Source organism: Felis catus, chromosome A1 (genome assembly GCF_018350175.1).
Source record: "Felis catus isolate Fca126 chromosome A1, F.catus_Fca126_mat1.0, whole genome shotgun sequence".
NCBI lineage: Eukaryota > Metazoa > Chordata > Mammalia > Carnivora > Felidae > Felis > Felis catus.
The window spans coordinates 227,638,334-227,652,413 of NC_058368.1; the positions used below are offsets into that span (position 1 = coordinate 227,638,334).

Here is a 14,080-nt window from a genome sequence, read left to right on the forward strand (position 1 = left end):
GCCCCAGTGGATTTAGGGTCTGGGTCTGCATGCCCTCGAGGCCCTTGCGCGGGCAGGGCATGCCCTCCAGACTGCCTGGGCAACGTGCTCCACCAGCCACGTGAAGCTGACAGGCACCGGGAGACTGGCCTCATCTGGGCCAAGTGAGTTTTGGTTCCTTCATTCATGTTTCACAGACAGATTCGGCATCATCCAATTATACTTACTTGGGCTTGCAGTTCATCAGGTTCAAAACTCAGATCTTCCCTGGCACATTAAGAAACGGCCTTTTGTTGAAGTAAAAGGAAAGAAACTCACAGATAAGGGGCAATTTGTAGGCAAGGATGAAAGATCATCTGAGCACACTCCTTGGAAAAGACTGGATTTCCTGCTCTCTGCAAATGCTATCACCACTGACGAGCCTTATTCTCGCTCCTGGTGGAGGCAGGCGGGGGCAGGGGGCAGGGGGCAGGGAGGGGAGGGACAGAAAGAACAGGGGAGAGTGGCGGCCTCAAGTGTGTGCCTCAGACAAGGGGAGGGCTGCGTGGGACCCGGCCCGGGCCCAACAGGCCAGGACGCAGCCAGACGGGCTCGGCTGCACTCACACAGGCTGTGCTCCGTCCTGCCGTACGGTGCGGCTTCCAGCACAGCCCCCTCGGCTCGCAGGGCAAGACGCAAGCCTTCCTTCCTCTGTCCTGCCCCGAATGCAGGGGGAGAAGATGCCGGAACCGGCGGGGGACGAGGAGGGGGCACTCACATCGATGGCATCCCTCTCGAACACGCGCAGCTGCAGGAAGAGCTCCAGCTTGATCTTGCGCTCCTGGAAGAGCTCCTCCATCTGGGCCTGGGCCTCGTCCAGCTGCTGCAGCACCGTCTCGATGTGGCTGATGGAGCTGTTGTGGGGGGTCTTGTTGCTGGAAATGGCAGAGTCCCTGCGGAAGGGAGAGGGGACGGGGCGGCATGAGAAAGTCTCCCATCGTCAGACACCAGATCCGGCCGCGCAGACTTCAGGGGGAGGAAGGCCGGCAGGAAGCAACAACACTGGGCTTCCTCCTGCGAGCCAGCCGCCAGGTCTGTGGCCACACCGAAGACTGTCCCCCGCACCGCCCACCGTCCCCCTGCAAAGCAGCCTAGTAGCTCCAGAAAGTGACTTCCGAAGCGCTTCACTGTAGCCACTTTTCTCCTTAGGTGGAGAGAACAGAATCCACGATCCCTGCTTGCTAAAGCGGTGGAGTCCCATCAGGAACAAGGGGTTAAACTCTAATGCAGTCGATCAGGCCTTTATTGAGTCCCTTTCCCCTGACTCGCGGCAAAGTGAGCATCGCGTGAAGTTAGCAGTAATGGTTTGAGAAGCTGTCCTCGAAGGATCCAATAAAGGAAGTCTGCTTCCAGCCCCCGCAGAGCAGGGAGGAAAGTGACACCTGGGGCCTGGTCTCCCCCAGCCTCTGCTCCCGTGACAGGGACACCCACCATCCTCTGGGGACACAGGTCACTCAGGGTCTGAAGGACACAGTTCTGGGAGGTTTAAATCAGCCCGGCTTGTAAGGAAGCTCCAACAGTTACTAGGTAGCTGTTAACAAGACATATCAATAAAAGCCGAGTTCTGGGAAAGTTTATTAGTCAATGCCGTGATGAGAAAAATCATTGAGTTAAAAAAAAAAAACAACAACCAGTCAGAGAGGGAAAACAACAAAAAAGAGAAAGAAAGGGAGGTTACTGTCCTCTGTATGCAGACGTGTTATTTGCTCCCCACCTAGCAGGACAGGGAATTACAGCTCATTGTTCCCTGGCCGGCTCCAGGGGATGCGGGCGGGAGGAGGGGACCAGCCCACCTCAGCTGCTGTATGAGGTCCTCCCCTTCCTTGATCACGTTCACCGTCACTTGCAGGGTCGTCTGCTGCTGCTGGCCAAAGCGTTTGATGAGGTCCTGCACGGCCTCCACCGACTCGGCATACACGTCATCCAGAAGCTCCTTCTGCAGCTCCTCCAGCCACGTCCACAGCTGCGGAAGGACAGGGCGCAGTGAGCCCCCCTCCCCGGAGAGGCCCCCTCCCCGAGTGACCCCGCTGGGAGGCAAGCGAGGCGGCCGGCTCCCAGGGACGGGAAGGGGGCAGGGGCACGGCCCGAACGGCCCCGGCCCCCCCCCCCCCCAAAATCAGCGGGCCACCACCGCCTGGTGAAAACACACAGGCACAGAGCCGGAGGGGACTGTCACAAAAGCGAAGAGAGGAAAGGGAAGGGAAGTCAGTCTTTCCGATCCTTCCTGGGCTCAGTCCGAGAGTCAGAGGAATAGGAGAGACACCCCCTCCACCAACCAAAACATCTGCTAAGCATAACGCATTCTTCCACACATCCTCTGACTCTTGTTTAGCAGATGGATAGTTTTATTTTATTTTTAGCAAGGGCACTACTACAATCCATTATTAATAATTAAACCACTGCTCAGATGTGGCTGCTCTGCATCGCTCAGAGAAGAAGGAAGCCTATGATGTGGTGGAATAAAGTCATCACCACGCCTGGCGCGAGATTCGGATGAGGCGCGGTGCTCGGTAACCTCGCCCATCCCGGGCCACGGCCAAGCCGGCCGCGACGCGGTCCTTCAGTGAAAGGAGTGTGCACGACGGGAACACTTCAACACCTCCATTCCACCACCATCACAACTGCGCCTGGGGACGTGGATGGGTGAAGACAACTTGGAACAACGGTGGCAAGAAGCCCGTTAGGCCTGGTGGGAGCAGAGCATGTCTCCCATCTCTGGGAAGCCCGCCACCGCCTCCTCGGACTCTCCGGAGCGCCGGTCAGTAAACTGAAAAGGATGTTTAATTAGGCCAAGCAGGCCCTGGGGGCTGGGAAGCGGTTTGTGTGAGGAGAAAACGCTTCCTGCTTCCTCGGGGATGGAAGAATTGCCCCTCCCCCCACCCCCCACCCCCTTATCTTCCAAGCATCCGTCACAGACATCACCTCTTCCCCTGACACTGACCAGCCGTGCTGGCCTTTGTGGCTAACACGTAGCAAAACCGTGCTTGCCAAAATAAATGCTGGACTTGGTCTTTTGTTTCTGAGCCTATCTTTTTTGAAAACTGCCCTATGAGGAGGTGTAACTGACATACAATAAACTGCACGAATTTCCAGGATACAATTTCTTAAGTTTTTAACATATGGACACACCCACGGAGAGACCCCTGTTGTCCGCAGCGAACAGCTCCATCACCCCAAGTCCTCCTGTGCCCTCTAACCCTCTGTCTGGTTCTGCCCTCCTGCCCCAGGCAATCACCCATCTGCCTTCTGTCACTATAGATTAGCTTGCATTTTCTTGAAAAAGTGTGTAAGTATGGACTGACTCTATTTTTGGTCTGGCTTTCCTTTGACAAAATTATTTTGACATTCATCCATACAGTTGTACGTACCAACAGTCCACACCTTCCACCATGGACGTGAACTCCAGCCTGGGTGCGGGGCACAGTTCAGCCACTCAGCTCTTGATGGCACTGGAGCTGTTTCCACTTTTTGGCCACTACACAACTCTTAGGAACGTCTGTGCACAGTCTCTGTGCACCTATGTTTTCCTTTTTTTGAATGATATATACGTGTAGAGTGGCTGGATGCTATGACAGGTGTAGGTTTAAATTTTTAACAAACTGCCAAACTGTATGTGTTTCCCCAGGCTGCATCCTGTCATGTTCCTGCCAGCGCTCTATGAAAGTTCCAGTTCCTCCACTGCCTCACCAATTTCTGATAAGATCAGCCTTTTTCATTTTAGTCATTTCAGATGAGTGCCATCTCATTACGGTTTTAATTAGCAATTCCCCACTTACTAATGATGGCAAGACGAGCTAACTTTCTAAGAATTCTTTTGTTGTTAAATGTAGCTTTAGTTAGAAACAAAGTATCCAGATGCTTCTGTCAGATCAGTATTTTAAATATGGCAGGTCAGTTAAAAAACATGGGAAGTAAAGGCCAATGACTTTATTTGTCAGTCACACTACCTGGGATCCTAAGATTTAATTTTACTAAAAACATGAAATAAAACATCTATTACTTTATTTCTTAGTATCTACCCAGGTTGGTTTTTCTTTTTTAGTATGTCAGTTATCAAATTTCATACGATTCCAGAATTTTAATTGAAAGGAGTTTTAGAGCTGAGCTGGTTCAACTCTTGGCTCTTGCAGGTTAAGGAAAAGAAGCCCCCGTGACGAACCCACCCTCAGGACACGGGCAAAAGCAACCGCTGGTGCTAAGGTTGCACTGGAAAAGAGACCTCCAGATCCAGTCCCACGCGCACTGACACGGTACTTCAGCACCAAAAATACCACTCCGTGGTTCACCAAATACGGACCAACGTTCTGCACCATCTGTAAAGGGCCCATAATCACGAACACACTCTTTTGGGTTTGTTGTTGCTCCTGTTTGCTCTCGTCTAACTCCTAAACCCTCATGAACATGGTTGCTGCATTTATAAACGGGAAGGGTGACGGCATGACGGCCACGAGGAATCTCCCAATTTGCTCCTAAGAAAAACCTTCCACGTTCTAGAGGTCACATTGTACAGCAGCAGCATTATGGATTGAAGAGATACTCTAACAAAGCATTGGCTCTGTGACCTAAGACATCACGGAATCTCTCCGACACCCAGATCACTAAATAGGGATCCTCAGACCAAGACCGGCCTCGAGGAGCCACTCGGAGGGCAAGAAGACAGGCGGCGTAGGAGAGCGCTAGGTGATCAGTGGGGCTCTGTAAAATGTAATCACCTGAGGTATAACGAGCCACTCAGATGAAGTGAAGAGCCAGGATCCGGTAAACGAAACCAGGGATGTGCCACTTAGGCTGCACTGAGCAAAAACCAAAATTTCACCAAAACATGTTAGCACGTCAAAATATTTAACCAAAAACATACAGAATATGTTATCTAAAAGGTAGGCTTTTCTAGCTGAAACGGCTTCAGCAGCTTCCTGGTAACCTGCCTCCTACTTGGTCCCCAAACCCTCTCAGCCACAGGTGGCCCTGCAGCCCTCCCACCTTCTGATCCCCGTCTGCCGATAAACACTATGAAAAGGTGGGCCTGTTCAACTACATTTATTCCACTGCAGAGGACAACTGATAAACAAACAAAACCCCAATTCTTCAGTCCCTTTCTCTCACAATCTCAACTGTCACCTTCCACCTTAATACACATGCTGCCCAGGAGCTGCCCCTACCTCGTCACTGTGTGAGAGAACCAGGAAAAGGGGCGTCACCTGGAGTGCGCCTGTCTGTGAGCCAGCCCCAGGTGATGGGCGGCAGGTGAATGGGGGAAAACTGGAGACACATACGGAATGCAGAGACAGGCATGCGTGTCACACGCCGAGTCCCCAGAAACAGTGCTCATGCGCTGGAGTGCAGCTTCACTTCCATACACTGTGAAGAGGAGACGGGAGATCAAAACCAGTGCTCGGAACTGGCCTGGGGCACAGGGCGTAAGTGTGTTTCTACATAACTCCACGGCAACAGCCTAAGAGATGATTAAAACAAAACACTTCTAAGGTAATATGGAAGCGCAATTAAGAGTGTGGCTTCTGAAGCTAGATCGCTTGACTCTCTATCCTGCCTTAACATTTCCTAGGCTGTTACTTACCCAGGACCACGGCTCCGATTTCTCATCTGTAACACGGGCCTAAGTGCCCAGCTCAGACAGCTGCCGGCAAGATTACATGAGTGGGCACGTGCAGAGTGAAGAAATAAGTAAATGTGAGCCACTATTACTAGTTCTGTTCTTGTAAAAATACAAAAAAAGTGGCTAGTATTTGGGGTGCCTGGGTGCCTGGGTAGCTCAGTGGGTTGACTGTCCGACTTTTGATTTTGGCTCAGGTCCTGGTCCCAGGATTGTGGGATCAGGACCCGTGTCAGGCTCTGTGCTGAATGTGGAGCCTGCCTGAGAATCTCTCCCCCTCTGCCCCTCCCCTGTGCGTGCTCTATCTCTCTCTCAAATAAAAATAAGTAGATAAGATGAGATGAGATAAATGGGGGTGGGGGGGGCCTGGGTGGCTCAGTTGGTTGAGCATCCAGCTCTCAGTTTCGGCTCAGGTCACGATCTCGTGGCTTCGTGGGTTTGAGCTCCACATCAGGCTCTGTGTTGGCCGCATGGAGCCCGCTTGGGATTCTCTCCTCTCCTCTCTCTCTCTCTCTCTCTCTCTCTCTCTCTCTCTGCCCCTCCCCTCCTAAAATAAATAAATAAACTTTAGAAGGTAAATAAATAAAAGTCTTCCTTTGCTAGATAGTTTTCAGAATGTATCCAGGTTCCTATCTACTGTTCAAAATATGTCACTTAGTCTGGTAGACTTAACACCATCCTGCATTTACATCTTTTTACACCTAAAAATAGTATGAGGAAAAGGGGCTGGAATTAGTCCACCAGAGTCCATAGAAACCACTTCCCCTTGGTTCCAGGGGAAGCGGCATGAGGATTTGTGGGTCAAGCCTTTTCCTTCCCTCCTAAGTTTATTTCCTGCACATCCTGGACACTTGAACATGCATCCACAGTGGACTGGGCTCACCCTGCCTGGCCAGCTGTGGAACCGGCCAAGGGCCACCCCAAAGAGGAAACCACATAAATGGATCCTGGGATGAGGCAGTTGAAAGGGGAACAATAAATGAGGTAGAAGGAGGAAGGTTCTATTTAAATCCATAATGTCAAATGCTCAAAAATCCTTTGCCACTTTTGAATTTTTTTTCCTGTACTACAGAAAATATTCTCATTCAATTTGGAGAAAAAAAGGATTCTCAGATAAAAGTCATTTCTGCTGTCAGTTGGTGATGAACTGATGCATATCATAATGCAGTAAAATTAAGGTAAAGTCTATTTTTAAGCTGTTAAATTAGTACATACGATGCCTAAAATAACCTCTGAATAAAAGAATGAGCGAAGTCTCTAGGATGCCTGTGAAATTTTACCGTACGTTTCTAGGCATGAAAAAAACTGCACTTCGGTGCATGCTGTCATTTACCATAAAGAGATCAACCTCTGCCCACAGCAAGAGGCGCTGCATTCTACCCAGGCACTCAGCGGCATGGACCCCACGTGGAAAGCTGTGGCCCACAGCCTGAGGTGGGCAACACCGCCCCCTAGAGGCCATCCGAGTGGTGGCCACCAGCATTCCAAAGACGGGAACCTGAACCCAGCCCACAACTTGGCTGCGGCCGTGTACAGACCTGGTTCCTGGACCAGGATCCATCTACAGAGAAGGCTGGGCTAGGGAGACATGTGAGGTTCTGGGGGCAGGACCCCCGCGATAAAGATGTGACAGCCCGGGTCCCAGGTCCAGTGGCAGCTGGCTGGGTGTGGCCCAGGTGCACCCCCACTGCAGCCCCCACCCCTTCAGCTCTGTGCTGGGCAGAGCCTAAAGGAGGAGCTGCAGCCCTGCTGGGAAAATCCCCTTCCTCGCTAATTAAGACAGGAGACCTCGCAGGCTCCCAGAGGGACTTGTTGGTGTGACATGTCCCGGGAAAGGCTGACCTTCCAGCCGATTCGGCAGGTGGTAGGATCGGAGGCCCGAGATTTGGGGACTCCTTCAGCTGCAACCTCTCTCAGATGCAAAGTCTGAACACAGCCTACAAGCCCACTCCATCTGGAGGTGGGACACAACTCACCAGATGTGGCCCTCTGTCTGAGCGTGGCCTTGGGAAAATCCTTGGAACCCTCTACTCCAGGATTTCTCTATGAAATGGGATCTTCCCTAACTGGCAAAGTCAGTTTGAGAATCAAATGAAGTGGCTACAGACATGTGAACGTGCTCAGTTACTTCAAGCACTTTATAAACAGAAGCTACCACCACTCTTCTCTGTTTCCCTACTCTTGTTTACCACGGGGACAACCATCTGGATACCAAGGGGATGGGGAAGCTGTAAGGGAGTGTGGGAAGCACAAAAGCTGCACCTCCCCCCCCCCCCCCCCCAGCAGAAGCTGCAAATCAGGAGCAGAAGTAGGTAGTTTCAATGGCAACTTACAGACGGGATTTCAGGGGCCACCCACTGTGCACAGAAATCGTGATTCAGTTCTAGGTATAAGCATCAGGGGTCAAAGGCGGAACTGTTCCAGCCACGTGCAGCGCATTCTCCAGCCTGAAATGGTGCACACGCCTGCTGCCCTGATTATGGAGGAGTAAGGGTTTGAGGAGTACCACGTTATTCTTGGGTGGGTGATAATATGATGAGGTTTATGAAGGAAGCCCATCAGATTACTGGGGGAGGGATGAGGGACAAATCAAAGTCTGTATCAAGAAATAATACCAATGCACGTATGTGTAAGAGAGGGGAAAGAAGGAGAAGCAAGCCGGAGCATGTGAGGGCGGCCCCCCGTGAAGAGGGGACGCCTTGTGGGTACCGCAGCACTGGACGGTGGAAGGTACGGATGGGCAATCAAGGACAAGGTGAGGGACAGGTGCTGTACCTGGGCAGAGGGCCCACACAGAGACCAAGGTCAGAGCGTGAACCTCAACCACCCAAATATTTACACAAAATCTACTTCGTGAAAAACAGAGATTTTGAGGTGAGGAATTTATTTTTTCTCTTTTCCCAACATTGCCAAAGCATAAAGCACTCTCCTGGAGGTTTCAAAGTGGGAAGAGCTCCTTCCCTCCCCTGCGTCATTTTGAGAGCAGCCACGGTCTCCCTGAAACAGCCTGCAGTTAGTCACAGTGTAATTCATCCTTGGCTCTGCAAATCTCCGGAGACGGCGAGCATTCGTGCAGTCTGCCGTCCCTTGTCCCAAGGGTAACACTTCATTCCCTGGACTCTACCCGCAGGGCAGGAACAGGAACTCCTTCCACACCAGCTCACTCCCCTCTGGACACTCTCCCCTTGCAAAGTGGGGGCTGGGGAGCAAAGGAAACATCACGTGCGATCCAACCAGCAGTGCACAGCAAGATGACTGACCCCCAGTTGTGATTTTTCTCCCGTGCTTTTGCTCATGACAGCCACAGGCGTTACTTCGGGGCACGGCACTTGTGCACCATGTTCATGAACATGTGTAAGGTTGTTGTTTTCACATGTGCTGTGGCCACACGCGACCCTTACTTCATAACCTGAGTGTTTCTGATTCAAAAGACTCCTATTAAAACCCATGAATGAAATGTCCATGTTGGATTTTGACCTACTCCTGCTGACATGTTTTGGGATCCTCTGTATCTGACAGACCCTGACCTAGACTTTGATAATAAGCGTGCTTTCCATGCCAATACTTCCACTCACATATTTTCTGCATGGGGACAGAGACGCTCAAGGGAGACATCGTCCTGCAGCCTCACCGAGGTCATCTACTAACAGGCCCTGCAACGATGGTCTCACTTGCAAGGCTTCCCAGGTAGCCAAGGTGATTTCTGCTGCAGCACCAAGTCTGTCCCTGTTTGGTGGCAATTTTCCCATTTTCAACATAAACAGCTCCCAACACAACAAAGGAGGGTTTTCAGGGTGTCTGAATTCCGAAGAGCATTCCTTCCAGATGTCACATTAGGACATAAAAATTCTGAATACATTAGTAGGGTCAGTTCAAAGACATGACAATGGCACGGAAGGCTCCCCTACAGAAGGTGATGCCAGGGATGAAACCCACCCATCTGCCAGCCTCAGGCCCCACTGAGGTGACAGGTCTACCACCTCCCTTGGCCACCGCCATCAGCAAGTCTGATCCAACCGTGGGTCTGGACTGGAAATCACTTCCTTACTCACAAACCGGGTACGATGAGTAATACCTCACTATCAGAGCAGCTTGGGAGGATAAGGACAGTGCTGGTCTTGTGATAAGTGACTCCCTCAGTTGACGCTTTTTCCCAGCCATTCAGCAGTCTGATTCCAGTGACTGTACTAACAGATTGCCCATACTTTCCTGTTTCGTCTACAAATTAGATGTTAAATGCCTGGTTTAATGCTCAGTAATTCCACTGCATGCCCTTCATCAAACCAGAAACCGAGTACAGAGTGAAATACAGTTAACATGCTATAACCCATTCATTCACTTCTTTCTCTACTGGCAGTTTATCAACTGCCTTTTCTAGAACTCTGCCTAGGACTGACCGACCTCACCTGTGTGCTGTGTGAACTGTGCTTTCTGCATTGCCAGCCCCCTGGCATGTCCCCCCTTTCTCACCCCTCCTTAAAGATCAACAGACCCAACCATCAGGTTCTCTCACTACCCAAGGGTCTAGCTGTCTTGGAATAGAGACTTGAACTCCCTTGGAAGAAATAAATCCTTTCTTATAAAATCTTCACTCATTTTGATCTTTCGCTTCTTCTAAGGCAGTCCAAAGAGCAGTCTCCTTGAGGAGAACAAAAAAGCAAAGTGAAAGCTGATGAAACCTATTTTCTGCTCATATCCATGGGCTTCGCTGGTGCAGGCACAAAGCCCAACCCTTCCTTGATCTCAGGGCTCTCAATTTTGGGCTTCAAAGAAAGGAAAACAAACAACAAAACCAAAGAAGCCTTTTCTTATCTAGAGCTTTCCAGCTTTCCTGACAAAACCCTCACACGTTGCTGCCGATCAAGCTTCCCACCACTCACTCAATAAAAACAATAACCAGTAACAAACAATACATACCAGAAATGCATATGGATGATGTACTTCTCTCAATTAACCAAAGACCTATCACATTTAGTTCATGAAGCTGAGTGCCAAAGTAAAAAAATCAAGAACATTAAAAATGCTCTATTAAAAAGTCCAGCAAGTAAACCAGATCACATATACATCCATTTTAAGCTGGACATTTTAAGACCTATAATATTGGACTGGCTTGACATTCAGCTGAAGGGCCTCTCCTCTCTATTATATTAATTGAGGCCAATCTACAAACAGTGAATTAAAGCAGACATTTGCAACTCTCCATTGAGGGCTGACCCTTCAAAAAGAAATTATAAAATTTGGAGTCTGTGCACAGTTACAAATTTTAAATCCCAGCTGTTGTAATACCGAGTTACAAATAAAGATAATGTAGTATGTTATTAATTCATTTAATAATCATTTACTGAGTGGCCACTCAGTAATTTTCTACACTAACATCTCATTTCCCTGCTGACATGAAAATTGTCTCTACCTGAAAATATCGGACCAGTATGAAGAAATAGAAAATTCATGAATTTAAACCACTTTTTAACTATCCTATAGAAAAAAAAATAATGTTTTACATAAAACTCTTCTGATAAAAGGGCCTCTTTTAGAGAAGAACATCGCTCTCTCCCCCTGGGCTAACACTAGTGTTTTATGCATACTTATTTGGTGGGAAAAAAAATCCTTTATTTTGCAGCTTTGGCTGGTAACACAAGAATTTAGTGATTTGTGCAAAGTAACACATGCCAGTACAAATGAATGGACCCATGAGTAAAGATTCTTTACAAGAGCTGACCCTGTCCTGACAGACTGGGGCTAGAGACACAGCTTATATCCCAGAAAGGCTTCAACCTTTGATCTTAAACAAAAGGGCCAGAGCAAGGTGCTTACTCAGAGCAAGGGCACCAGAAGTAGATTAAACAGTTTTTGTTGAGCAAAGATGAGGGAGGAAGAGATCGGATTATAGCTAGGTATTTATACCTTTGCATCTCACATTTCCATCTGCCCCATCCTGTGTGTGTCCAATCGGTTACAGGTGGGGAGATGGGGAGAGGAGGGAAAAAGGAACATTTACTGGCAGCTGCTCCAAGACAGGCACTATGGTAAGTGTTGACAGAGTTTCACTCAGCTGTCCACACGCCTGAGAGACCCTCGTGTTCCCATCCTGTAGTAGGGGAAGCGGAGGCATTCAAGTCTGGCCCACGTCACTCAGGCAGTTAAAGGGACAGGTTCCACTTTGATATGCTTTGTTAATTAATTTAATAAAGGTTATATTTTTACAGAAAGAAAGCATCAATGACTAGATTCACAGACACACACACACACACACACACACACACACACACACACACACACACACCCCTACAGCAAGACCATCTACTTTTTTAAACACCAGACACTACAGAGTATAAGAAGACAAAGTGCTAAACCTGTTGGTAGCAACTAAATGCCCCAAACCAAATCTAACGTTCAGTCATGCAAGGACTGTTCTAGGCTCTTTGCTTCCTCTTGCTTTCTTTGGCTTGAGGCCGTTTAATTGCCCATTTGTATCTGCATCAGATTAGTTAAATCAAAGGAATCAAATATTCAAGAGTACAAGGAGAGAGGTCAGCTAAGGTACTGAATACCGAACATAAATTACTGAGAGGTGATCAACTAAACATCCTAAGGTCTTAACCTTCCCCTCTGACAAATGTATCGAAACCATCCTGGCCTTTTGAGAAGTCGCAAAGATCACTCACCATTGCTGAGGGGAGTGCAAATGAAACAGCCGTTCTGGAAAACAGTTTGGTGGTCTCTTTTAGAACAACAGGAGCTTAACCAGAGCACCCAGCAATCGCACTCTCGGCCATTTGGCCCACAGTAATAAAAGCTTCAGTCCATGTGAAAACCTGTGCATGACAGTCCAGTGTCTCTTTCTGAAATTGCCAAAACCTGGAGAGAACCCACTGTCCCTTAATGGGTAGGTGGCTAACAAACTAGGGCATATCCGTACCAGGAAACACTACTCAGGAAGGAAGAGGAAAGAACTACTGATGGATCTCAAGGGAATGACTCCAAGTAAGAAAGTTACACAGCGTATGATCCCCTTACACAACATTTTGAATCACAAATTATACACATGGAGAATAACAGATGAGTGGCTGCCAGGGGTTAGAGACGCAGTTGGGGTTGGGTATGAACAGGAGGTGTATCACCTGGGTGATGGGATGATTCTTTAAGTTCAAAGTGGTTACGTGAATCCGCACAGGATACAACAGCACAGAGCAACCACCCACGAGCACATGCACACGTGCCACACCGGAAGAGGCTTGTGGAGCATAGCAGAGTCACTTTCCTGCTTGCATAGTGCATGGGGGCTACCCAGGACGTGACACTGGGGGAGGCTGGGAGAAGGGGGTACAGACCTCCTTGTCCATTTCTTTTTTGCCCAACTTCCTGTGAACCTGTAATTATTTCAGATTGAAAGTTAAAAAAGAAAGCTGGGAGTATGTTTAGAGGGATCACATAGATCTTTGGAGATATATACGTGGGGTGGAAATAGTAATGGAAACAAGCAAATAAATCATTTTAGAGAACACAGATGCAGGAGTCATCAGCAAAAGCATGGCTGTGAAGGCCAAAACGAAAGGCTTGGGAGCTTGGGCTCAAACTAGAGAACTTAGCACGGGAGGCGTGAGAGATCTGGAGGATGCTGGAGCTCAAGAGGCCAGGCTCGCTCAGAGAGCTGACAGGTCCCTGCATGGAACAGAAACAGGCCCTCTCTGGAAAGTCAGGCCTAAGGAACAGGCTCTACACTACAAACCACCGATGACAAGAATTCAGCAGAGGGCAGCTGGTCTACCCAGGGAGCAGCACGCACCGTCAATCAATTTTCCTGAATGAGGTTAACCACCAGATGCCCAATTCATTCTCCAGCTCCACCAGGGAAAGGAGAGAAAGGAAATCTGGGCCCTTTAGGCAGGGCTGACTGAGAAAGCACTGGGTTCGTTTTCAACAATACTCCTGGAGCAAACTAGGTGAGGGCTGGAGGACAGGCGGCCTGAGAACTCCATACCCCAAGGAGCTATGCAGCACCCACTTCCTGGAAACCCTCCCCAACCGGAGTGACCAGGGTGCAGAGTCCCCAGGGGCTCTGTCCCTGCTCCCCAGGGTGAGGGAGCACTAGCCAGAGCATAAAGAAAGAAGCCAGCTTACCCGCAGACATAAAAATGAAGCCAGACGGGTATGCTGGGACAAAAAAAAAAAAAAAAAAATCACCAGGTGGTCAGGAGGCCTTTATTTTTGACTTCTGAGTAAATCCTCTTTTCCCAGGCATTACCCCAAACAAAAACTTGCCCCAGTTCAGCATGTAAGTCTGCAGAAACAGAACCCAAAAGGCTTCTTTACTTAAACCCAGCAAGAATCACAGCCCGATTCAAATGGGAATGGTCTTCCCTGGGAAACCATGGCTGGGAAACCATGGCTTTCAGAAATCAAGTGAACAAAACCAACTCAAGGCCACTGAATCAAATCCAGAAATAAACT

General features: G+C 49.1%; 1 protein-coding gene across 8 annotated transcripts in view; it reads right to left on the reverse strand.

The window, feature by feature from the left end:
- Positions 1 to 14,080, reverse strand: part of TRIO (trio Rho guanine nucleotide exchange factor) — a 354,620-nt gene that overhangs the window by 139,055 nt on the left and 201,485 nt on the right. For all 8 annotated transcript variants that reach the window (XM_023239465.2, XM_045038713.1, XM_045038715.1 and 5 more), the window contains 2 exons: positions 1,812 to 1,981; positions 737 to 911 (listed from right to left, as the gene is read on the reverse strand). In XM_023239465.2, the coding sequence (XP_023095233.2) occupies positions 737 to 911; positions 1,812 to 1,981 (345 nt within the window). The remainder of the gene's footprint in view (positions 1 to 736; positions 912 to 1,811; positions 1,982 to 14,080) is intronic.